The sequence below is a fragment of the Ahaetulla prasina genome, chromosome 11, assembly GCF_028640845.1.
Source record: "Ahaetulla prasina isolate Xishuangbanna chromosome 11, ASM2864084v1, whole genome shotgun sequence".
NCBI classification, from domain to species: Eukaryota; Metazoa; Chordata; class Lepidosauria; order Squamata; family Colubridae; genus Ahaetulla; species Ahaetulla prasina.
In genome coordinates this window covers 16,147,727-16,174,474 of record NC_080549.1, presented here as the reverse complement: position 1 = coordinate 16,174,474, position 26,748 = coordinate 16,147,727, and the positions used below count along the sequence as shown (strand labels likewise).

At 43.4% G+C, this 26,748-nt stretch overlaps 1 protein-coding gene across 1 annotated transcript in view; it reads left to right on the top strand.

Annotated features, from left to right (window-relative positions):
* The window catches only part of LOC131183866 (connector enhancer of kinase suppressor of ras 2-like), a 436,268-nt gene that overhangs the window by 252,760 nt on the left and 156,760 nt on the right, over positions 1 to 26,748 (top strand). Inside the window, exons 7-9 of the mRNA XM_058154608.1 lie at positions 3,709 to 3,768; positions 13,399 to 13,467; positions 24,931 to 25,077. Coding sequence (XP_058010591.1) covers positions 3,709 to 3,768; positions 13,399 to 13,467; positions 24,931 to 25,077 — 276 coding nt within the window. The remainder of the gene's footprint in view (positions 1 to 3,708; positions 3,769 to 13,398; positions 13,468 to 24,930; positions 25,078 to 26,748) is intronic.

The following is a 26,748-nucleotide window of genomic DNA, read 5'->3' as shown; positions in this document are numbered from 1 at the left end:
AGTATAACTTGCATAAATCATTCCTTGAAGCTCACATATGTGGTCTGCAAAATCCCACCGCATTGGACTGGGCTTAAGCAGAGGATTGATACCAAAGCTCTCAAATTGCTACTCCAGCCAGCTGTCTCATATCATTTTGCTCAGGGTGCAGGACAACCTGGGGCCAACCATACCAAGATCAGTCAATTCTGCAACAGAATAGAATAGAATAGAATAGAATAGAATAGAATAGAATAGAATAGAATAGAATAGAATAGAATAGAATAGAATAGAATAGAATTAGAAATAATAGAAGAAATAGGAATAGAATAGAATACAATAGAATAAGAAATAATAGAAGGAATAGGAATAGAAGAGAAGAGAAGAAATAGGAAGAGAAGAGAAGAGAAGAGAAGAGAACAGAACAGAACAGAACAGAACAGAACAGAATAGAATAGAAATAATGCAAGAAATTGAAATAGGAATAGAATAGAAATAGGAATGCAATGCAATGCAATTTTCCAAACTTGCCAACTTTAGGACTTGTAGACTTCAACTCCCATAATTCCTCAGCCAGCAGGAATTGGGGGAGTTGAAGTTCCACAAGTCATAAAGCTTCCAAGTTTGGAGACCCCTTGGAATAGAATAAGAGAGTGGGCAGGGACCTTGGAGGTCTTCTAGTTCAACCCACCCCTCCTGTTCAAGCAGGAGACCCTATGCCCGTGATGGTGAACCTATGGCAGGCGTGCCACAGGTGGCACACGTAGACTCTTCTGCCAGCACGCCAGCCCTTGTCCCAGCTGTGAGTGTGTGTGTGTGTATCCAGCAGGAACAGAAAGTGCCTCACAGGAGCAGATAGAGGTAAATCCTAGAGAGGCAGAAAAATGCATCACTGAACAATGGAGATGAATGGTAGAGAGGAATAAAGCTGCATACAAGGCAGTCATAACACCTGTAATAGGCATGCAGGGGGGAGGGGGGAGCAAAGGGGGTGCGGCACCCCACCCTGCACCAACCCACCCGTTTTTGGTCCCAGGAGGCTTCAGGGAGGTCTGCTAGACCCAAAATGGGGCGTGGAGGAGGGGTTGTCGCACGCACAGAGGGTGGGAAAGCTTGCGGGAGGTGGTGCATGCATGCACGGGGAGGGGGTCATGCACACATTGTATTATGGGCATGGACATGCACGCGCATGCTGTTGTCCGCGCATGCACACAAAGTTTAGCCCTCACTGCCCTATACCATTTTCAAAACAATTGGCTGTCTTAACACTCTCCTCAACAGTGTGGTTGATTCCATGGGCTGGGCACGCCTCCACAACATCTGGTTTAGAGCTCAATCCTGCAAATCCACAGCCTGCTCTTGTCCCAGTTTCTCTTACACCTCTGGAGATGGCGCCTCTGAGGAAGCTAGAAAAAGAGGCATAGTTCTCTCTCGCTCTCTGACGGTAGCACACACCTCCTGGGACTTGGTGTTTCTAAAGCTGGATGAAGCAGACGAGCATCGTGCTAAGAATCCCTCATCGTAGACATTAAGCAGCCTCCTGAACTGGCTTATTTTGATGAAGCCTCACATCGGGGCAGCCTTTATGCCCCAACCTGTTGTTCTCATTTTAAAGACAAGCTTCAAAGGCCTGTGTTTTTCATAGAAGAAGGAAAAATGGAGCTTTTTTTTGTTTTGTTCTCAAGGCAAAGAAACGCACCCAGCACTTATTCAAGGATGCTGAATAAAAATAGCATCTAAATCTTCAACGGCTCATCTTTTTTTTTTTTGTAATGAGTTAGCGCTCTGTATGGGGCGCAGGGATGACAGAAGTAGGTTCTGTTGATAAAAAGTATTGTTTGAAGTTCTTCTTTTTCCTTCTCTGCCCAAATCCCTTGCATTTCACACTCAATAATATGGTCAATATTAATCCCAAAGTTTTCTGTTTGAAGATCACAAAGGGGAAATAAAGGCAGGGCTTCATTTAACTCCCAGGTGGACTAAAACTGGCTCTGATCCCCCTTTCTCTGTTGGTGATCTACCTGTCTCGGTATTAACCATTCCGATTTGGAAACAAAAGGTTGTAGGTAATTGTGCTTGGTCCCCATACAAAATATTGTCAGGTTGGGAAAATTCATGTCTGACTTGTTTCTAAACCTTACAGGGTTTATCTGACTTAGTAAAAATGCTTGATGGCCACAGAATGCTAAAGGGAAATTTGGAAGTGGCGGGGAAAATTGAGAAGGCAGAATGGATGGAGTATATTTGAGGGGCTGCCACAGAGAGGACGGGGTCAAGCTATTTTCCAAAGCACCCGAAAGCCAGACAAGGAATGATGGATGGCAACTGAACCAGGAAGAGATTCAACCTGGGAATAAGGAGACATTTACTGACAGTGACAGCCATCATCAACCGATGGAACAGAAGTTGCCTTCAGAAGTCATGGGAGCTTCATCACTGGAAGCTTTCAAGAAGAGACTGGACTGCCATCTGTCAGGAATGCTGTAGGGTCTCCTACTTGGGCAAGGGGTTGAATTAGATGATCTGCAACAGCGATGGTGAAATTTTTAGGCACAGAGTCCCCAAATCGGAAAGCGTGCATGCATGCCATAGCACCAGAAACCTGACGACCAGCTGGCTGAGCTGGGGCGATGGTGCACGTGCCCACAGAGAGGGATCTGCATGCCATCTCTGGCATGCATGCCATAGGTTCGCCATCACAGACCTACAAGGTCCCTTCCAACCCTTTTAATCTGTGAAAAATTTAGACAACAATGGATTGTTCTCACCGTTAGGAGAAATTTCCCAACAGTGAGAACAATTAACCAGTGGAATGGCTTGCCTTCAGAAGTTGTGGGTGTCCCATCACTGGAGGCTTTCAAGGAGAGACTGGTGTTGTGGCCCGCCAGTTCTGCTGGCAGCAGACTTGGACAATGAGGAGGTTGGGGAGGAACTTGGTCCAGTGCTGGAGTCTGGGGAAGGCTTTGATGGATGCTCTGTGTCAGATGCAGAGATAGAGCCAGGGCCGTCTGACATTTCCCAGCCACCGGAGAGGCAGCTGCCTTTGGAGGCTGAGATGAGTGAGGAGGAAGAACAGCTGGGGCCTGTTCCAGATGCACGTATGCGCAGAGCTGTTAGGAGAGGTGAACAACAGAGGACAAGGAGTTGACTCAGGAAGCAAAGCGCACATGGATGCTGAATGGACGCTCCCTGGTTGAGGAATAAACAGAAGAAAGGGGAGTGGTGGTCGTAGGAGACAACAGTTCGTATTTCTGAAGATTTTGCTCATTGTGTTTCGTGCTTATCAGAACTTAATTTGCAGCCTTTCGGCTGGGAGCTCACGGCTGTGCAATTATTGCAAGGAACTGATAAGGTCTGTTGCTGCAATTAACTCCTTGAAGGACTCTTGCCTGAACTTTTCAGTGGGTGAATGCCATTAATTCACCAGAGGTAAATAAAGAGGGAATTTTCATGACAAGGAATCTGTTTCTTGCTTCTACTAAGGCTGGGTCAGAACAACTGGACAGCCGTTTGTCTGAAGTGGTATACTCAAGAAGGGGGTTGGATTAGTTTACCTCCAAAGTCTCTTTCAACTCTGTTATTCTACATTCATGGCTATGTTCATATTTTAGAAAAGGGCTTGGCTGGATGGGTGGCTGGGGTCCACACTATGCACCCGTCTTTGTTGCAGGAACCGCTAATTCATGCATTATGTTTGTATTAAAGGTTTCTCATCTCATTCTTTTTTAGGGAATGTATATTAAGTCAACCTATGATGGACTACATGTGATCACTGGAACAACAGAAAACGTATGTTTCTCTATTTTCATCATGCTTGTTGTCCTTGTTTCCATGTATGTCTACAGGTGTATATATGTGCCAGGGGTGGGTTCTACTTATCTTTACTACCGATTTGCAATGGGACCGTGCATGCATGCGTAGCTCATGTGGCGTGGGCACTTCTGCGTGTTCGCACTTCTGCACATGTGCAGAAGCTTCCTGATGATGCCCAGGTTGGTGGGTGGAGCTTCCTGCCGGTTTTACTACCGGTTCTTACGAACCGATCTGAACCAGGGAGTTGAAGTCTGATATGTGCACATACTGATATGTGCACATACACACATACATACACGGATTCATACACACATCTACAGGTAATCCTTGACTTCTAACCAGGGGTGGGTTTCAATTTTTTTTTACTACCGGTTCTGTTGGTGTGGCTTGGTGGGCGTGGCTTGGTAGGCATGGCAGGGGAAGGTTACTGCAAAATCCCCATTTCCTCCTGATCAGCTGGGACTCGGGGGCGGGGAGGCGAGAGAGAGCTGGGACTCAGAGAGAATGTATGGGGGTGGGGCCAGTCAGAATTTTTACTACCAATTTTTTTTTTATTTTGTCACAACAGTATATACAAACATCAACATAAAACAACAATACATCATATAAACATATATATATAAGCAAAAGTATGCAACAACTATATTAATTTGATATAAAGAAAGGGAACAATAGGACAGGAACAGTAGGCACTTTTGTGCTCTTATGCACGCCCCTTACAATCCTCTTAGGAATGGGGTGAGGTCAATAGTAGACAGTTTTTGGTTGAAGTTTTTGGGATTTTGAGAAGAGACCACAGAGTCAGGTAGTGCGTTCCAAGCATTAACAACTCTGTTACAGAAGTCATATTTTCTGCAATCAAGATTGAAGCGGTTAACATTAAGCTTGAATCTATTGTGTGCTCTTGTATTATTGCAATAGAAGCTGAAGTAGTCTTTAACAGGAAGGACATTGCAATAGATGATTCTGTGTGTTAAACACAGGTCTTGTCGGAGTTAGCAGAGTTCTAAATTTTCTAATCCCAGGATTTCAAGTCTGGTGGTATAAGGTATTTTGTTGTTTTCAGAAGAGGGGAGAACTCTTCTTGTAAAATATTTCTGGACGCGTTCAATTGTATTAATGTCAGAGATGTGGTATGGGTTCCAGACCGGTGAGCTGTATTCAAGAATAGGTCTAGCAAATGTTTTGTATGCTCTGGTTGGTAGTGTAGAGTTTTTGGAAAAGAAGATGTGTAAAATTAGGTTTACTTAGAGCCTTTTTTGCTATGTAGTTGCAGCGGCCTTTGGCACTTAGATCATTTGATATGAAAACTCCAAGGTCTTTAACAGGATGGGGGTCATCTGTAAGGTAATGTCCATCAAGCTTGTACTAGTGTTAAGGATCTTTTTCCCAATTCTCTGAACTACTTAAAATTTCATCTACAGGTTCTTCAGAACTGGTCAAAACCTGCTGAAACCCACCTCTGCTTATAACAATTTCTTTAGTGATCATTTAAAGTTACAACAGCCCCGAAAATAGTGACTTATGTCCATTGTTCACACGTATGACTATGGCATTTTCCCTCTGGTCAGGTGATCAAAATTCAGGCGCTTGGTAACTAATATGTGTTCATAATGGTTGCAGTGCCCAGGGGGTCATGTGATCACTTTTTGGGAACTTCTAATGAGCAAAGTCCACTGGGAAGTTAGATTCACTTAATTCAGTATTCATGTCGTGTCCCACCCCCCCACCCCACTCCAATGAACAAGTCAAGGAAGTCCGTGACAAACTTGGCAACGAAGCCTCTGCAGTTTGCCAAGTCCCTTCGAGGTTTATCAGGGCAGGCAGGAGTCCAAGTTGTGACTTCAGCGATAGGGTCCGATATCAGCAAACTAGATAAGACTTTGCTTGACTCAAGGTTGGAATGCCAAAAACAGGTCCTTTATATAGGCTGTGGGGTGTGGCTCCATGACTCAGCATTTATCCAGGCCTGCCCCTCCCTTCCTTCTGCTGGTGTCACCTCTCAGATCTCCGGAAGCGAGGATCTTCCCATTTTGAATTGTCTTCAGCTGGATCTGCTGTCTGGGAAAGGGAGGGGTCAGAAGGAATAGGCCCGAGCAATTCCAATACCTGGCTGGCTTCCTGCTCTGACGGCTGAGCCAAAGGAACACACGCTGTATGAGTGAGATTTATTGGGCTACTCCTTTCACTCCTGGAATGTCTCTGGGCATGAGGCCAGGGCCAGAGGCTGGAGGCGTGACAGGCCGTTCATCTTCATTATCAGACTCGGAGTCTGATAACAGGCCCAGTTGGAGACGGGAGGGGCCCAGCTGAGGAGAGGAGGGAGGACGAGTCACAACAATTACTGACTGAACAATTGTAGTGATTCACTTAACAACTATCTCGCTTAGCAAAATAAATTTTGGGTTCAGTTGTCATAAGTCAAGGACTACCTGTATTCTAGTTGTTTCTAGAAGAAAATCATGAGGTTTATACTTCACCTAGGCTCAGTCGTTCTTAAGATTTATTATGGAGCTTTTTCTATATTCCACTGCTAGTTTTTCACCTTCAGCTATCTCATAAATGGCTTTAATCCTCTGGTTTCCTTTTTTTTCCCCTACTGAGTTGAAGTTACTCTGACAGCGCACTGAATTTTATGTCTCTAATGCCTGTCATGCTGGATATTTTTAAGTGTTTCAGTTCAGGGTGTTTTATTTTAAAACACATTATAAGAAGCCACGAGAGTTTACTGGGGGAAGAAAAACACAGCAAATGCATTTTAGTAACTGTGAGAAACGTATAGCCCCGAATCCTTTGCTTTAAATAGAATGGAAAATTGTTCGTTCTTGCATAGGCTTCACCATCGTGATACATAATTCATTCCGTTTCTTGAAGTCTCCAGCTGTTTGGAGATCTGAACACCTGGTGCTTGGTCTCTGAAGTCCTGTTTCAGCACATGGCTTCTATGATTTAACGTGGAATATCATCTGCATATTTAACTGAGTTAAGAAAGAGTTGGAGGGGTGGAGGAATTTAAGCAGAGAGGCCTTGAAAAAGTTCACAGCGCGGACATCCTTGTAAGACGTGCCCCTCCCCCAAGGTGGCATCTATAAATCTTTTGCTACCTTTTCATCACTGCCATCAAGGTCTAGGTCAGAGGTCTTCGAACTGGGCAGCTTTAAGACTTGTGGATTTCAACTCCCAGAATTCTCCAGCCAGCTAGGCTGGTTAGAGAATTCTGGGAGTTGAAGTCCACAAGTCTTAAAACTGCCAAGTTTGGGGACCCCTGCTCTAGGTGCTGTTGTGACCCAGGTCCAAGTAGGTAGTAGTAGATGCAAGTAGTTCAAAAAAAAAAAAACAGACTTTATTAGAACAGCTGAGAATTAACTCATTCTCAGCGTCGTCCAAACTAAAATCAAAACAAATTCTTCATAACACAATTCTTCAGTCTTATCACCAACCTTGGTCTAATTAGGCAAACTGCCAAAGGCTTTTCTTGGCAAAAGTTCAAAAGCAGAAGACGCAGACAAGAAATAAATGCAGCAAGACAAGGAGCAAGGCTATCAACATTGTTTTCCGACAAAGAGCCCAAATGCAGTTGCTGGTCTTTTAAGCCTTATGGGAGGGGCCAATAATCTCTTGGCCCTACTCTTTGCTTTAGCTGCTCTTGCCTTCTGTCAGCTCTTCTCATGCGTGCATTAGGAACAGGCTCCTCCTAATGAAGAAAGAAAGAGAGAGAGAGAGAGAGAGAGAGAGAGAGAGAGAGAGAGAGAGAGAGAGAGAGAGAGAGAAAGAAAGAAAGAAAGAAAGAAAGAAAGAAAGAAAGAAAGAAAGAAAGAAAGAAAGAAAGAAAGAAAGAAAGAAAGGGGGAGGGAGGGAGGAAAAAGGAGAGGAAGGAAGGACTATAAACCTGGCACTAGACGCAGCTTCAGAGGATAATCCAGAGGGACCTCTGGATCATCTAGTCCAACCCTGCTCCAGCAGGACATAGTTAGTGAGCTTCTGTCTTTTGATCCCCCAGTCACATGCTTACATAGCCATGCCCACCCAGTCACATGAAACCCCCCCACACACACTAAACCCACTAAGCCACGCCCACAGAACCGGTAGGAAAGAAATTTAGATTTCACCACTGACTGGAGCCCTGTTGGAAGTTTCTCCTGAACTGTCTCTTCCACCACCTCAACCAGTTTGAGGAAAGCGGGTTTGGCTTTGAAATTATTTCAAAGGAGACGTGAACGGCTATGGCATTCTCGAGGATGGGGTTCGTAGGGTGTTCTTGCTCCCTCTTAGTCACAAAGTGATCAAGGGATAGGTATGGATGCTCTGGCTTTCATGTTATCAGAAATATCTCCCCAGAGGTTTGAGGTCTTCTAGCTTGTTTATTTTTGTAATTAAATCTCAAGAGAATGTGTCTTCTATTGGACTTTTTTGAACAGAGAGATGTAGAGAAAGTTCAGAGCGATGCCAAAACATCGATGCAGCCTTCTCACCTACTCCAGCAGTAAATTAAGATCGTTTCAAGAGAAGTTAAAATGAAATTAAAAGGAACCTGGAAATCAGAGGGAAAACAGAAGCCAGATTTCAGTATAACGTTTTTCAATGTCTTATCTTTTTTTTTGTTGTTTTTTTTTTTTTGTTTTTTTTGTTTACATTTATACCCCGCCCTTCTCCGAAGACTCAGGGCGGCTTACAATGTATAGGGCAATAGTCTCATTCTATTTGTATATATTTACAAAGTCAACTTATTGCCCCCCCAACAATCTGGGTCCTCATTTTACCTACCTTATAAAGGATGGAAGGCTGAGTCAACCTTGGGCCGGGCTCGAACCTGCAGTAATTGCAGGCTTTGTGTTCTTAATAACAGGCCTTACCAGGCAGAGCTAAACCGGCCCCTTATCTCATCATCATCCTTATCTCATCATCATCCTCTTTTAATGACCCCATAATCCCTTGCGGGGTGGAGTCTGGGCAACTGAATGGAGCTAGCGGAGTGTTTTAATGGCCGGATGCCCTTCCTGTCGCCAATGGGGAGTTTTGTTCAGCAGACATATTCTCATTGAGATATATCTGCCTCCACCTGGGATTGAACTCACAGCCTCCTGATTGTGATGCAAGAGTTCCACCTCTAGGCCACCGCACCATTCCTATTCAATGTCTTATATAAAGACAGAAAACATTATCCATATGTTAATCCCAAGAACACAACAAAGAGGAACCACCTACCCATTCAAGGAAGGCAGCAATCAGTTCGAAGGCACCCCACAGTTGGTGGAAAAAATTTGAAAAATGAAGGAGAAAGAGAATGTTATTTCAATGGATTGTGCCTAGAAAGGGTGTGTATTTGTAATGGACCACAGTGAAGGGTCAGTTTCCCCCAAAAAAAGAGGAAGCACACATGTTGCTATCACTTTATAATCCCTTGGTAGGACCACACTTAGAATACTACGTCCAGTTTTGCATTGCCGTGATGTAAAAAAGATGTTGAGAGTCTAGAAAGAGTGCAGAGAAGAGCAACAATGATGATTAGGGGACTGGAGGCTAAAACATATGAAGAACGGTTGCAGGAACTGGGTATGTCTAGTTTCACGAAGAGAAAAACTAAGGGAGATATGATAGCAGTGTTCCAATATCTCAGGGGCTGCCCCAAAGAAGAGGGAATCAAGCTATTCTCCAAAGCACCTGAGGGTAGAACAAGAAGCAATGGGTGGAAACGAATCAAGGAGAGAAGCAACTTAGAACTAAGGAGAAATTTCCTGACAGTTGGAACAATTAATCAGTGGAACAACTTGCCTTCACAAGTTGTAAATGCTCCAAACTGGAAGTTTTAAAGAAGATGTTGAATAACCATTTGTCTGAAGTGGTGTAGGGTTTGCTGCCTAAACAGGGGGTTGGATTAGAAGACCTCCAAGGCCCCTTCCAACTCTGTTATTCTATTCTATTCTATTCTATTCTATTCTATTCTATTCTATTCTATTCTATTCTATTCTATTCTATTCTATTCTATTCCATTCCATTCTTTTTTCTATTCTATCCTTTTTTCTATTCTATTCTATTCTATTCTATTCTATTCTATTCTATTCTATCCTTTTGCAATGTGAACCTCTGATCAGGGAAACATTCTACAGCTAATAAATTTATAAATTATATTTACATTTTTAAATGGACACATTGATCAGAAAGAGTGGGATTAGAAATCTTCCTCCTTTTCTCCTTCAAGGAAGGGGGTTTAAAACAATTGTGTTAAGTCTCTTGTGGAGGCTTCACCCCCTGAGTTTATCTGGGGCTGGCAAAACCAGAAGAAAATTATGCCGCCTGCCACTCAATTTCAATTGCCTGGCTACACTAATGAATGCTCACTGTTTGGAGTTAAAAGAAGATGGGCTTATATTTTATACCCAGAAAGGACAGAGAGGAGTAAATAAAATATTCCTTACCTGGATTTTATGAAATGCATCCAGGGTTCTTTCGCGCTCTCTTTCCTCGAGGCTCATTTTTCATGTGAGAGATGGTCTAGGGAAGACTGGAATAAAATTATCCCAGTTTAACAAGGCAGAATGGAAAAAGGAAAGTTAGCCTTTATTGGGTCTTTGATATAACCACGCCATTCCCTTTGGGGATATGAGCCTGGTCTGAGCTCCTTAGGAAACATACTGCAAACTCTTTAAGTGAAACAGAATAAAATGAAGACTGGGGGGGGAAAATGGCTGTAACTAACATGATGATGATGATGGTGATTGGATTTGTGATTCTCGGAGAATGGAAGACAGATGATGGTGTGCTGGTTGTGTCTCTGCAGATGTCTCCTAACTCTGCCTAGGATATGTTGTAACAGTTATTCCAGTAGAGTAATAAAGCACCCTCGCTAATTTTATTGCGATATTTATATCACTTTATGTTCAGCACAAATGGGCATCCTCTCCCTCCCTTTCTTTTCTCCTTCATAATTGTGGAATCTCTTTAAAAGGAAATATCTATTTTAAACTTTAAGAGAGAAAGGAACGGAGGGTGGGTGGATGGGTAGGTTTCTCCAATTCTTCAAAGATAGGAAAGGGAGGAAGAGTTGTGAGAAAAGTTGGAGAGTAAATAAAGACAAACTGAATGTTTACATTATTCAGGAGATCAAGTGAGAAAATGCCTCTGGCAAGCCTTCCCGGTGGAAAGCAGACTTCGTGGATTGGCAGGGCAGGGTTGGAGGAAGGTACAGGTTTAAGGCTGGTTTCATTAAGGTTCTCCATGTTTCTGTGATTGCATTCACAAAGGCTCCAGGTCTTAAAGTGCTTGGTTTAGTTTTGGCCAAGGGTGGGATACAAACCCATGTTTGGTCTGGCATCTGGGTGGGGGGGAGATACTTTTGCTTTTAGCAATGGATGGATGGATGGATGGATGGATGGATGGATGGATAGAGATGATGATGATGATAGATGATAGAGAGAGATGGTGATGGTGATGGTGATGAAGATATATTGATGGAAGGAGAGAGATAATAGATGATGAAAATAGATTACAGAGAGAGAGGGGGGGGATGATAAATGATGATGAAAAAGATGATAGGTACATAAATGATAGATAGATGAGAGAGAGAGATGATATAGAGAGAGATGTAGAGATGATGGTGGTGGTGATGAAGATAGATAGATGATAGATAGATAGATAGATAGATAGATAGATAGATAGATAGATAGATAGATAGATAGATAGATGATGGATGGATGGATGGATAGATGGAGATGCATGGATGGGCATAGATAGATGATAGATAGATAGATAGATAGATAGATAGATAGATAGATAGATAGATAGATAGATAGATGAGGGAGGGAGGGGGGAGAGATGATAGATGATGATGATGCTAGCCAAATCCTAGTGAGGAATTATGCCATGGTCTCCCAAAATGTCCAAACGGCAGCTGGTTGGACGAGGCAGAATCAGGTTTAGCTGATAGTTACACCATAAGAAAGACATATGGGTCTAACTAAAATGAATAAAAGAACCCTAAAAGCTATTTCCTTGAAAAGTGCACCAATATCTCAGAAACTGTGCCTGCTGGACCTCAGATAAATTTATATAATTTTTCTGCAGCCTCTATAATTGCCCAATTCTGAACAACGTTGTCAAGTGTTGTGCCTCCCTTCTCGGCCGTTGAAAAAACTGGAAAGAAATCAACTTTCCTTTGCTGCTGATCCCATTGTTTGCCTCAGCGGTTAGTTCTTGTGTATGCTTTGGGGGAATGCTTTTAATTGAAATGTGAACATAACAAAAACTCTTCACCAAGTTGGAATTCTTTTGTGTAGTTTGGACGGTATGGTATTTTCCTTCCAAAGAATTCTTTTCTTTCTTTCTTTCAAGTTTGGTGGCTTTTGAAGTGCACCTGCACTGGGTTGCTAAGAAGTTTGCTTTTTGTTCTGAGCCAGGTGGTGTTCAACTTTTGTGGAGATGGTTTCCTGACAGCCTAATAACATTTGTGTTATTTTTCTACAAATGTTCTCTTGGGTCACACACCCTTCTCAAGTGGCAATGCATTATATCGTTGCCCCTCAGATCAAATAATATACAGACAAAATTAATTGTCGTGTATTGCAGTGGTGAAATCTGAACCGGTTTGCTACTGGTTCGCTGGCCACACATGCGCACTACGCACCAATCACGTGTTGCATGTGTGCATGAACAGTGCGCACCAAATGTGTGCAAGTAAGAAGACCTGATATTTGTAACATCCCTGACTGGTTTTATATGTGTATGACCTGGAATTGTTTTTGGACTATGACTTTGCCTTTTCCCTAAAAGGAATATCAAACCCCAGTTTGTCTGCAAGTGACTGTTATTGTATACAACCAGTCTCAGTCGTTTTCATGCGTAAGGTACTCTGCTCAATTGGTCCCAACCTTGATTGTGAACCCTGATTACCCTTAACATATATTTTCTAAAACTCACTAATAAGACCACTTTGTTTTTGGAGTAATACCATAAAATTATAGATCAATGGAAAGATCATTTAATCAAGAATGTAATGCAATAACTTTTATGACTAATTTGTGATTAGAACAGCAGTTACAGTATAAAGAAGAAAAGTGAAACACGAGATATAAAAAAATTATCACCATGTCAGTTAATACGTAGTTGGGTCACCTTTAGCATGAATTACAGCCTTACAACGTCTTCCCATGGAGTGAACCAAGTCTTTTAGTTCTGCAGCTGTTATATTGTGAAATCAAGATTGAATGATGGCTTCTATTAACTGGGTTTTATTGGTGGGTTGCTTCTGACTAACAAGTTTCTTTAGCCGGCTCCATAGATTTTCAATTGGGTTAAGATCTAGGCTATTCCCAGGCCATTCCAGCAGTGGAATAAGATTATCTTGAAACACCAAAAACAAAGTGGTGTTATTAGCCATCAATAATACACTTTTCCCAAAAGGTTTCCACAATTTTGGCCACTACTGTACATACTTTTTTTTTTTTAGTAAGAGAAATTTGATAAAGGAATTGGCGTGGTAGCAATTGTGATCAGACCATTGAAGCACAGGTAGTCCACAACTTACAGCAGTTCATTTAGTGACTGTTTGAATTTACAACCGCACTGAACAAAGTGATTTATGACCAGTTTTCAAATTTCTTTTGCCTTTAGTCTCCAGCAGACCAATGTAAGAAGATCCACGCAGGGGATGAGGTGATCCAGGTCAACCATCAAACGGTGGTGAGTACACTTCTCAGAAAATACTAAGTGGTCATTTGTTTTAATCGTTTCCTTTTATTGAGAAGGATTAACATCCCATGAGCCATGGTAGCACAGTGGTTAGAGTGCAGTACCGCAGGCTACTTCTGCTGACTACTGGTTGCCTGCAATTTAGCAGATCAAATCTCACCAGGCTCAAGGTTGACTCAGCCTTCCATCCTTCCCAGGAGGGTAAAATGAGGACCCAGATTGTTGGGGACAATAGGCTGACTCTGTAAACCACATAGAGAGGGCTGTAAAAGGACTGTAAAACAGTATATAAGTCTAAGTGCTATTGCCTTTCCTTCCTTCCTTCTTCCTTCCTTCCTTCCTTCCAATGCAGTATTGCAGGCTAAATCTGCCTACTGCCAAGAGTTCAATCCCGATCAGCTCAAGGTTGACTCAGCCTTCCATCCTGTTTGTTTGTCTGTCTGTCTGTCTATATCTATATCTGCCCATCCATGCATCTCCATCCATCCATCATCTATCTATCTATCTATCTATCTATCTATCTATCTATCTATCTATCTATCTATCTATCTATCTCTGCCCATCCATGCATCTCCTTCCATCCTTCCATCCATCCATCCATCCATCCATCCATCCATCCATCCATCATATTTATCTATCTATCTATCTATCTATCTATCTATCTATCTATCTATCTATCTATCTATCTACCTACCTACCTACCTACCTACCTACCTACCTACCTACCTACCTATCTGCCTTTTACATTTTGGAACTGCCCACCTCCCTCAGACAGGATGCTGGTCTTCCATTTGGCCCCATATTCTCTTTTCAGCAATGACTATTGTTGATGATCGTATTGGAGTGAATTTCAGAAACTAATTTTTTTTTTAGTAGAAAGGGATCACCCAATACACTTCTTGCCTGTGTTGATTTGGGATCTGCATTCATAAACTGGTCAGATCACATTCCTACTTCCCCTTTGTAACTTGTTAAAATTAGTAACAAAACATATGCACCCTCTGGAAACAGCTTTGCAAAGCAGATATTTTTGTAAGCCTTTTTTGCTCTAAAACGTGCGGGGTTTTTTTCCCCTCCTAATTGCCCTTTAAACCCAACTGAGTGACAATCAAAGAACAGTTTACACAGAAACACGTCCAGTTTTACAATGAGTGAAGAACAAACTAATGAACGGCATCAGTGCCATTCTAATTATGAAAGAAACGGAGATTCAGAAGCAAATCTCAGTTCGTTTCCCTTGTGCTCCTCATTCAGCTGAGAATACATTTCTCACCCAGATGGAGCAGCGAGACTTCCTGCATTTGTGTTTGCATGGACGCAATATCCTTGGTGTTGGTCAAGGGCGTCTTCTTTGCAGCAGATACAATGAACATGTGTCCTACAATCACTCACATTTCGGTAGCCTTCACCTTGAGTAAGACAAATCACCATCAGGAAGGGGGTTGCTATGCAACTGTCCGTGACGGTGTACGACAGACATCTATCCAAGTTGGTGAGACATTTCTCCAAAGTGCCGTCTCAAGAAGACACATTTTAATCATCTTTATATAGGGGCAATATAATATATCTTTAGATGATTATGGTACTCTTGCCTGATTCTTACTTAGAATCTTCATCTGTCTTGCATCCATGCGGGCAACAGGGATGTGAATAAATTCTATTTAATTACAGGTTGAATCCAATAAAAGTTAGAAAAAACAGCTTTGGTTGAAACGGGTTTTTGAAGAAGGCTTGATTCATATCTGAGCCATTCATGTAAGGGGATACAGGCCACGCCACAACAAAAAAGGTTCTACATTTAGGCCAAAAAACCCCCAAAATGCACAGGTACCGTATATGTGGTACCTTGCATAATAGTAGTAACTGTGAGAGGGATCTTGGAGTCCTAGTGGACAACCATTTAAATATGAGCCAGCAGTGTGCAGCAGCTGCCAAAAAAGCCAACACAGTTCTGGGCTGCATAAACAGAGGGATAGAATCAAGATCACGTGAAGTGTTAATACCACTTTATAATGCCTTGGTAAGGCCACACTTGGAATATTGCATTCAGTTTTGGTTGCCGCAATGTAAAAAAGATGTTGAGACTCTAGAAAGAGTGCAGAGAAGAGCAACCAAGATAATTAGGGGACTGGAGGCTAAAACATATGAGGAACGTTTGCAGGAACTCGGTATGCCTAGTTTAATGGAAAGAAGGACTAGGGGAGACATGATAGCAGTGTTCCAATATCTCAGGGGTTGCCACAAAGAAGAAGGAGTCAAACTATTCTCCGAAGCACCTAAGGGTAAAACAAGAAGCAATGGGTGGAAACCTAATCAAGGAGAGAAGCAACTTAGAACTAAGGAGAAATTTCCTGACAGTTAGAACAATTAATCAGTGGAACAACTTGCCTACAGAAATTGTAAATGCTCCAACACTGGAATTTTTTAAGAAAATGTTGGATAACCATTTGTTGTTGTGTCCCACTCCTCCGCTGACGGCCGGGTCAGGGAAATCCGAATCAGGCGTGCCTCTGCAGCTCTGCCAAAGTCCTAGCAAAGTCCTCAAGGCAGGCAGGAGACCAGAAAGTGACTTCAGCAAGATATGTTCGACTTTGCCTGACTCAGAGAATGCCAGAAAGCAGGTCCTTTATATAGGCCATGGAGTGTGGCTCCATGACTCAGCACTTATCCAGGCCTGCCCCTCCCTTCCTTCTGACGCCGCCGCCTATCAATTCTTCTGAAGCGAGGGTCACTCCAGTCGGCAGCTGTTGGTAATTGACCTCCCTCAGGCTCACATGCTGTGTGGGAGGGGGAGGGTCTAGTTGCTCCGTTTGCCTGGGCATGGAGCCAGGGCTGGGACCGGGAGGTGCTTCCTCCTCCTCAGCCTGTCTGGGCATGGAGCCAGGGCTGGGGCCGGGAGGCATACTAGGATATTCCTCAGCGTTCGGAAGCAGATAAGAAGGCCCCGGCTGCGGTGAGAGCGGGCAAGACACAACATTTGTCTGAAATGGTGTAGGGTTTCCGGCCTGGGCAGGGGGTTGGACTAGAAGACCTCCAAGGTTCCTTCCAACTCTGTTATTATTATAAAATCTATTCCCTGATTTACTTTTGACCAAACATCTTTAACATTTAATCAGGAAAACCTCTGATTGATTACATAACGGCTTGTTTCTGTAGGTAAAAACAAATTGATGGAAAAATCAAAGCTTTTCTCTTCAGTCTTTTGCTTCAAACACCAAATATCAAGTTTCCCCCGATAATCCATTTGAGTACTTAATTTGTTTCTCAGAATGAATGAATACTTGGACATTGTTGTTGTTAGTTGCAAAGTCGTGTCCGACCCATCAGGTCCCCATGGACAATGTTCCTCCAGGCCTTCCTGTCCTCTACCATCCTCTGGAGTCCATTTAAGCTCACACCGACTGCTTCAGTGACTCCATCCAGCCACCTCATTCTCTGCCGTCCCCTTCTTCTTTTGCCCTCAATCTTTCCCAGCATTCGGCTCTTCTCCAGTGAGTCCTTCCTTCTCATGAGGTGGCCAAAGGATTTGAGTTTCCTCTTCAGGATCTGGCCTTCTAAAGAGCAGTCGGGGTTGATCTCCTCAAGGACTGACTGGTTTGATTGCCTTGCAGTCCAAGGGACTCTCAGGACTCTTCTCCAGCACCAGAGTTCAAAGGCCTCAATTCTTTGGCGCTCAGCCTTCCTTATGGTCCAACTTTCACAGCCATACAGCACACATTGCAACCGGGAAAACCATAGCATTTTTGTTGGTCATATTAGGAAATGCCAAAGTAGAGAAGGAGGCACTGAAAATAGCCCAGCCATGCCGTACGTGCAGTAAGATTTTTTTTTTAAAAGGTTAAAGAAAGCTGGAGGAAATCCTTGTCCCTTTTATCCTTTAAAAAAAAAAAAAAGCAAGCGCAATTCTTCCTTCCAGTCAGACAGTTTTTATTTGGGAGAGGAAGGGAGGAATCCTTAGGAAAGAAGACCAGATGGGGGGAAAAAACAACAACCCTGCCCTGTCAAAGCAATACAAGGAAGGAGGAGATCCATAGCCCTGTTCCCAGAGAAGTAAAGTTGTAGTTTAAAACAGGAAGGAAAACACACACAGAAGCAAACAAAGGTTGTCCTTTCTAAACGATTATTGACAAGAAACAGAGTAGTCTGCCATGCACAGTTTACATCCACTCCTTTGGTAATGGATTTAACCTCATTTAGAATTGGATTTAGAAATATATTTTACCAGGGAGAAAATCGCACTGGATTCTGACTTAGTGAGCACACACAGCCCTACGCAATTATCAATACTGACTTTGCTCACGTTAACTTCTGTTCTTTCCCCCCCAGGCATAAACCCAATCATTTCCAAGACGATTTCTTTTTAACCTAGAAAATGGTCCTGGCTAAAAAACGAATTGGGGCTTTATTTCTAAATTATTTCCCTCTCATCTCTTGCCTTTAAGTCAGGTCTGGGGGAAAAATAGAATAAAAAGTTTCATCCTCCTGACATTTAATCACAAACCTGGAGAACCAGCTGCACTTTTGAAAAACTGGATATAAATGTTAAAAACTGAACGCCTTGACAAAATTTCACGAGCTCCTTCTTGCCGGAGAAAGCTAAATAATTAATGCCCCAAAGATAAATGGCTCGAAGAGGAAACCTTAATGAAGGAGTCATTAAAAACTAAAAATATATATAATTGAGGCCATTCGGTCCCAAGTGTCAGTGGACTGAAATGGAAAGCTCTTAAAATGTTATTGATGAGATTTGCTGAGTATTGTATTTGGGCAAAAAATAGAAAGATGACGTCATGATGGACTGGGATTGTTGACAAAGGATGGAAAATTAGAGACAACATGCATGCCAGCAGTTTCTTTCTAAAGAAGGAGTCATTTCAAAAGCCGCCTTTAAAGTTAGGACATGGTAGCACCTTGATGTTACAAAGCTTCTTCATGCGAGTAGGACTTTGATGGTCCTTATACAGGGGTGGAATCAGTGGTGGGATTCAAATAATTTAACAAATGGTTCTCTGCCCTAATGACCAACTGAGTAGGTGGGGCTCGGTGGTCATGTGACCGTGTGGGTGTGGCCAACTCAATGTCACTCACATCGATGGGCACTTCCGCCTATGTAATAAGGGTTAACTGGAGGGGCAGTTTCTGTAAGCAGGGCAATAAAGATTGGGCTAGAATGTTTCCTTTCTTCCTTCCTTACAGGATTAGCCCTGGAAAGTGGCAAAAAACAAAATAAGATTTCTTCCAACAACCGGTTCTCCAACTGCTTAGAAAGTTAACAACCGGTTCTCCTGAATAGGTGCGAACTGGCTGAATCCCACCACTGGGTGGAATGCTACTGGTCCAGACTGGTTCGGCTGAACCGGTAACAATGGCAGTGTGAGGCTCTGCGCACCCGCCCAGTTGTCATTACTTCCTGGTTTTAACCAGGAAGTAACCTGTTTTTTACCCTCTGGGCATGCGCAGAAGGGTTTGTGCATGCGCAGAGGGTTTGTGTGCGAGCAAAACGTGCGGCACATGTGCACTTCCAAATCGGTAGGGAAGGTAAGTATATTTCACCCCTGGGTGGGCTTCACATAATTTAAAAACCGGTTCCCCCAGAATCAAATACGTGAGCGCGCGCATGCGCACGCTTGCTTCGCTCGCTCATGCCTTGCGCACATACACACTGCATCGAAAACACGACAATTGTATAAGATGGGATAGCACCGGGGAGGATGGGCGGGGCCAGCCGCTGGCCGTAACTAACAATTTACCCAAACCGCCTGAATCCCACCCCTGTCCTTATACCCTAAGTCGCATGGCTTTCTTGCAGACATTTCATTACCAAACTAGGCAACATCATCAGTGCTAGCGATGTCTAGCAGTGATAATATTACCTGGTTTTGTAATAAAACACCTTGGAAGATCCATAGGAACTGTATGCTACCATGAGAAATTAATGGATATAATTTTAGCAGTATGGCAGGTGGGTTGATGAGGATTACCTTGACTGACAATCAACAGCAGCAGCAACTGGCTAGACTAAAGAAAGAATTAAAGGTGACATGATCGCAGTATTTCAGTATTTGAGGGGCTGCAACAAAGAAGAGGGGGTCAAATTATTCTCCTAAGCACCAGAGGGCAGGATGAGGGAGGGAGGGAGGGAGGGAGGGAGGGAAGGAAGGAAGGAAGGAAGGAAGGAAGGAAGGAAGGAAGGAAGGAAGGAAGGAAGGAAGGAAGGAAGGAAGGAAGGAAGGAAGGAAGGGCAGTAGTGCTATAGAGCCTTCTCTAAGTGATTTACACAGTCAGCATCTTGTTCTGACCTAGGCTTCCCAAGAGCATGATGCAGACTCCTTGTCCCGACAAAAAAGCCCTGTATGGGACATATTTTTAAATTGTTCTAAATTTGAAGGAAAGGGATTGGTTGGAAACAAGCAAAATAAATCAATAAATAAACTCACTCACTCTCTTTTTAAAACAAATAAATATAAGCACAGTGTCTTCTAAAACGAGGCTGGCTAAGTGAGAGCAGGACCATGAATAATAAATTGTTGGACTGTTATTCAACTCCAGAAACTCAAAGTCTTCTGCAATATATCGATAATAACATCCTAGATCCGCAATGACCAACCTATGGCACACGTGCCACAGGCGGCACACAGCGCCCACTCCGTGGGCACGCAAGCCGTCACCCCAGTTCAGCTCCGCCACACTTGTGCGCATGCCTCCCGCCAGCCAACTGGTCATTGAGTCTCTGCTGTACATGGAAAGGGGGACGGGGGCATGTGGGGGGCCACAGGCGCTTGTGCAGGGATGCATGCGCGGGGCGTGGGGCGTGAGGGTTGTGTGTACATGCGTGGGGATGGGGCACATGCGCAGGGGCCTCACACTCATTGTATTTTGGGGCGCCATCATGGTCCTAGATGATGATGATGATTAATCTATAATTTAATTCAAACCTAAGACCAGTAGAAGTCTAATATTTCCAGTCTTAACCAAAGATCTATGAATTTATTAGGATAGCATCTGAGAATACAGACAGATTCTGGTAGGGTGGGGTTTTTGCGTGAGTGTAAAATCAGGATTTTCAGATCCCTAAATTCAAAATTTCCAGATACATTTATAAAGGGATTGAAAATCTTTTATGGACTTCTGGCTGAAAAAAAAAATTTAAAAAATGAACGTTTGATTTATGGGGATGATAATTAGAAAGGGTAGACTAAAAAAAGAAGGAAAATTTGTCATAATCTTAGAGAAGGTAAGAAATGTACTTGTAATTTAAGATTAGAATCCTTTCCTTTCCTTTCCTTTCCTTCCTTTCCTCTCCTCTCCTCTCCTTTCCTCTCCTCTCCTCTCCTCTCCTCTCCTTTCCTCTCCTCCTGTTGTGTCTTGCCTGCTCTCACAGCAGCCAGGGCCTTCTTATCTGCTCCCGAACATGGAGGAATGTATGCCTCCCGGCCCCAGTCCTGGCTCCATGCCCAGACAAGCTGAAGAGGAGGGGGCACCTCCCGGTCCCAGCCCTGGCTCCATGCCCAAGCAGGCTGCAGAGGAGGGAGCACCCCCCGGCCCCAGCCCTGGCTCCATGCCCAGGCAAACGGAGCAGCTAGACCCCTCCCCCTCCTCCACAGCATGTGAGCCTGAGGAAAGTTTATTTCCAACAGCTGCTGATTGGAGTGACCCTCGCATCAGAAGACTGGATAGGTGGAGGCAACAGAAGGAAGGGAGGGGCAGGCCTTAATGAGTGCTGAGTCATGGAGCCACACCCCATGGCCTATATAAAGGATCTGCTTTCTGGCAGTCTCTGAGTCAGGCAAAGTCAAACTTATCTTGCTGAAGTCACTTTCTGGTCTCCTGCCTGCTCTGAGGACTTTGCTAGGACTTTGGGCAGAGCTGCAGAGGCAAGCCTGATTCGGATTTCCCTGACCCGGCCGTCAGCGGAGGAGTGGGACACGACACCTCCCCTTCCCCTTCCTTTTCTCTTTTCTCCTCTTTTTTCACTTACTACTTTGCTTTCCTTACTTTTCTGTTTCAAAACCTGTATGGCTTTGAATTTTAAAACATTCTTTAATAAAAGTTTATATAGTGTATATAAATAAATTCAAACTGGTGATGCTTCTGCAGTTGTTGCCTTATTTGCATCACTTTGACGGTGTTACCATTATTAAGCTAAACAGTTGGTAACTATTTAAAGAAGCACATTTCCATAACCAAAAGTTTGCTGCTGTCAATGGCCTTTTCTTCATCTGGAATATGAAAGAGTGCTCTGTTATTCAGCAAGCATTCAGGGGATTTCATTTTTTTCATCTGAGATTATGGCTTCCTAGATTAGCATGGTGGCCTAGTGGTGAAGACACTGGTGTCCCACTCGGAAGGTTGAGGGTTCAATCCTAGGTAGCAGCAAATTTTTCTTCCTTAGGGTGCAAAGAAAAAATAATTACTGCGAACTCCGCATAGGTGTCAGGAAGGGCATCCAGCCAGTAAATGCTCAAGTCTGTCCAGTTGCCCTGACTCTACCCCAAATTAAGGAATTACAGGGTTATAAAAAGGGAGTTTTATTGTGGCTTTTTCTGTACAGATAGTCCTCAACCTATGACCACAATTGAGCCCAAAATGTCTGTTGTTAAGTTAACTGATGTGGCCCTCAAGGAAATCGAGTTTGACATCCCTGGCTCAGTTCATCCATCATGTTAAATCAAAAGCAAGCAACCCACCTTCTGACTTAAGACCAGGTGTGACTCCACTAGTGTCGTCTAACCTCTGCGCTGTGCCACAAGATTAAGAGAAAGCTTTGGTCACTATTGATTTATTTAAAAACTCCCAAAAATTAAATAGGAAGCCAAGAGATACGACTTCCTTTCCTTAAGTTCTCAAGGGTGATTATTTTCTCAATATTGGCAAGATTGCTATGATCAAGCAATATAACATTCATCTACTAATAATGAGTTCCTGATACATGCTTGAATAGTCTAAAATGATCCTAGTCGGCTGTAATTTTTCATGTAAGGTAGAGGAGTTGCATCGGGAGAACCTCTAAGTGGAAATACGGAGGGGGGGAAAATAGAGATGGAGGAAAAAAATAATAATCTCAACATAGCTTGGATTTGTTGATGGTCTGAAGGTCTTCAGGATAGCAAATTCCAATTCCTGAAAGGAAAAGTCCCAAGGAATTCCATGAAAGACTAAGAATTCTTGGCTAAGCCGAAAAATGAGGAAGGAAATATAATGGCAGCCCACCTAAACACTGATCAGGGCTGGTCCTGAGTTGTAGCATTCCTGCTGAACTTTGCAAGTAACTACAATAGTTACTCAGAATTTAGAATAGCAGAGTTGGAAGGGACCAACTTTCCACTGGGAAAGCCATCGCCTTGAGTATACACACTTTTGTTCGCCGGGTGATGTCTCTTCTCTTTAGTAAGTAAATTTTTTTTCCACGTAATAGTCATAGGAAAAAAAAATACTCTTGTTTGTCTGTTTTATTTATATATTCCAACTGTTTGCTTAAGGCTCTTTCAAAACATTGTTTAAACAATGCCTTTTGCAGGAAGGTGGGGGTGTTTATTCATGCAAACAAAGGAGAGCTTTCCTTTGGACTGTAAACTTAAAAGGTCGTCCATCTGAGAAAGTAAAGGGGTGAATTTCTTTTTTCTGTTCCTTTTTATTTTTTTAAAGGAAAAAACCATGCTTAGAATACCTCTTAAGTTTCAAACCAGAGAAATGTGGACTTTGATTGTGTTACCGGAGCTTTGTTTGCAAATAGTGTTATTACTTGCAATAACTTAATAAATTCCGTTCCCCCTCCGTGGACTTTTCCATAGCTCAAATAAATGATGTTTTATCTTTAATTAAACACCTTGAAGGAATTGCACCAATATTATTCTCCGCTAGGCAAGCTCCCTTCGCCCAGCTCCCCATTCCAATTTTTCCCCTACACCCCACTCCCCAATTAACAGATCCTATTACAGCAGCCAGGATTCATTTTGTAATTATTCTGAGGCTGCTCTTTAGAAAGCCTCCAGTGAAACAGAGTGATCCTTCAGTAGCAAAGATAATTAAAAGCAATAATTCAGTTTGTTGGAGGATATAAAAATTAGAACCGTTCATCACTGTCTTTATTTTTTTTTAAAAAAAAAGTAATGGTAATGCAACAGATTGTTTATCACAATATCGCCCTATTTAAAAATTAAAATAAGCAAACGTTACCTTTTTTTCTCTTAAAGAGAAAGGAGCAAAGTGCGTAACAGACACTACACAACTCTTGCCAAGAGTGATCTACGCGGTCTGTATTATAGTCGTGTATATTGTGAAATATATAAGGGGACGCGGTGGCTCAGGGGCTAGGACGTTGAGCTTGTCGATCAAAAGGTCGGCAGCTCAGCGGTTCGAATCCCTAGTGCTGCAGTGTAACGGGGTGAGCTCCCCTTACTTGTCCCAGCTTCTGCCAACCTAGCAGTTTCGAAAGCACGTAAAAATGCAAGTAGAAAAAATGTTCCGTGCACCTTTGGCATTGAGTCATGCCGGCCACATGACCACGGAGATGTCTTCGGACAGCGCTGGCTCTTCGGCTTTGAAATGGAGATGAGCACCACCCCTTAGAGTCGGGAACGACTAGCACATATGTGCGAGGGGAACCTTTACCTTTATATTGTGAAAAGTATTTAAAAGAAGTTGGGCCTCTCTTTTTTTTTCTCTCTCTCTCTCCAGGATTCTTATTTCAAATCTAAAATAAAGCTGTGGCTGCTTTAAGGATTTTCTTGGTCAACATTAATGCAAGTGTTAAAACAGCCAGGAGGCTGTTTTCTGGCTTAAGAGGAGGACTGCTTTAATAAGGGGATTCCCATCCTGTCTTATCTGCATAACATAGACATAACACACATCTGCACTCATACAAACGACCAGCAAGTGGCAGCAAAGACAGACAGAACTCTAATCCTGTACTCCCACCTGGTGGTCATCGGGATTTTTGCAAGCCAATCTGTCAATTCTGCACAATCACTTTGTAATGCAGGGGTGTCAAACTCAAGGCCCGTGGGGCGGATCCAGTGCGCCGGGTGCTTAAATCTGGTCCACGGGGCCACCCTGGAAACAGCGAAGGATCGGGCCACAGTGCCTCTGCCAGTGAAAATGGAGTTCAGTAGGGCCGTGCAGGGACAGCCTCCTGCAGCCCTCTGCTAGCGAAAATGGAGCTCAAGGAAGGCCGCGCGCAGCCCTCCCGAGCTCCATTTTTTGTGGCAGGGCGCTCAGCCACCACAGGCACCCCTGACACGAGTGACGTCAAGCTGGCCATGCCCACCCAGTCCCCCTGAGGTCAAACACAACTCTGATGCGGCCCTCAATGAAATCGAGATTGAGAGCCCTGTTGTAACGTAACGTCAATTCTAATGAATCCCTGCTTTGTAACATTCACATGAAAGCAAGCTTCGATGACAGAAGGCTAATAAATGGCCTTTCAAAACTCCATGACGCCGTTTTCTCTTCCAGGTTGGCTGGCAGTTAAAGAATCTGGTCAACGCGTTGCGTGAAGACCCAAACGGCGTGATCTTAACGTTGAAGAAGCGGCCTCAGAATACGCTTGTTTCTGCTCCAGCACTTCTCAAGAACGTCAGGTGGAAACCCCTTGCTCTTCAGGTAAGAGATGACCCTGGATGGTGTCTCTGTTTAGTGAACTCTGAAAAATGCATCGCCGACTCTTGCTTTCCGTGTCTTGGGAGTCGCCTCCAGCAATCCTCATTAATAATGGAGTATAGAGAAGCAACGAAGGGAGAATTAGGAAGATTTCGATCAGACTGGGGTTAACGGTAAGGAGGCAGGATTTTCCGCGAAGTTGCTCTATTGTTTCCTTTGAATCTCTTTGCGATTTGTATTCGTTTTATATTTTTGATATTTTCAGTCGTCGAGGTCATGGTTGTTCCCAAAGGTGCTTTTTTAAAAGGCAACTGGACTTTATTTTTCTTTGAGAAAGTAAAGAGTAGAGCAGAATACAATACAATAAATGCAATGCAATACAATGCAATGCAACACAACACAAAAGTGCTTTTTTCAAAATGCAGCTGGACTTTGTTTTGCTTCTCATCCAAAAAATTTATTCAGCTACAATAGAGCAGAGCAGAGTACGATACGATAAATGCAATGCAACACAACACAACACAACACAACACAATACAATACAATACAATGCAATGCAATGCAATGTAATACAATAGAATACAATGCAACACAACACAACACAACACATTTAGTTGCCCTAAAGGTGCTTTTTCAAAAGGCAACTGGACTTTCCCCTTTTTTTCCCCCTGAAGATGTATCGCTTCTCATCCAAGAAGCTTCTTCAATTTCTGGGGGTCAGTAAGAGGTCCATAGAACTGAAGAAACTTCTTGGATGAGAAAGCAAAACGTCTTCAGGGAAAAACAAAGAAAGGCCAGCTGCCTTTTGAACAAGCAGCTTTGGGACAACCATGATTTTGGGTGACTGAGAATCTCCACAGACAAAGGTAGAACTAGTCCTCCAATTTGTGCTTCATGCCTAGGCTACCTCACTGTGCTAACAGCCAGAGAGTTTCCCAGATATCCACAGATACCCAGTAAATATGCTTGGCAGATTTTTTTTTTCTTTAAAGTTTTGGGTGCATCATAAGGTATCTTCCACATTTCCACAACTTGCAGATCTCAGCCCAATGTCTTCCCCTTTATGAACTCCTGTGTTGCGAGACACCTTGGAAGGGATGAGTAATACACTCAGGGGTGGGCTTCAAAAATGTTAGCAAGGAATTCTCTGTTCAGTTGCTGGGTGGGCGCGGCCATGGTGGGCGTGGCCTAGTCAGCCTCCTGCACCATGACCTGAGGGGGAGCGTTTTTGCCTGAAGGCTTTCCTTGAGCCTCCGGGAGGGCAAAAACAGCCTTCACAGGTTCCAGAGGCCCTCTGGAGGCTGGAAATGGGCCCATTTCCGACCTTCCCGAATTTCCGGTAGGCCTGTTTTTTGCCCTCCCCAAGCCTCCACATGTGCCCTGCACTTACTTGCATCCAAAACGGGCTGCGTGGGGATTCCTGGGAATGGCAGGGTGGGCGGGGCCAGCCAGGAATGGGATTTGGAGGTTCTTCGAACTGCACAGAATCTTAGCTAGAGGTTCTCCCAAGCCCCTGCGAACCCCCAGCAGCCCCCCCCCCCGATTTTCACTCCTACATTTTACTCAAAAGTTAAGTACCCTTGGGTGCAGATGGGCAAAGGTCTTGAGCCCCAAATGGCTGCAATGAGATTTGAAAGTGGAAGAGCCTTCCTCCCACACTTAACAGCTGCCTCC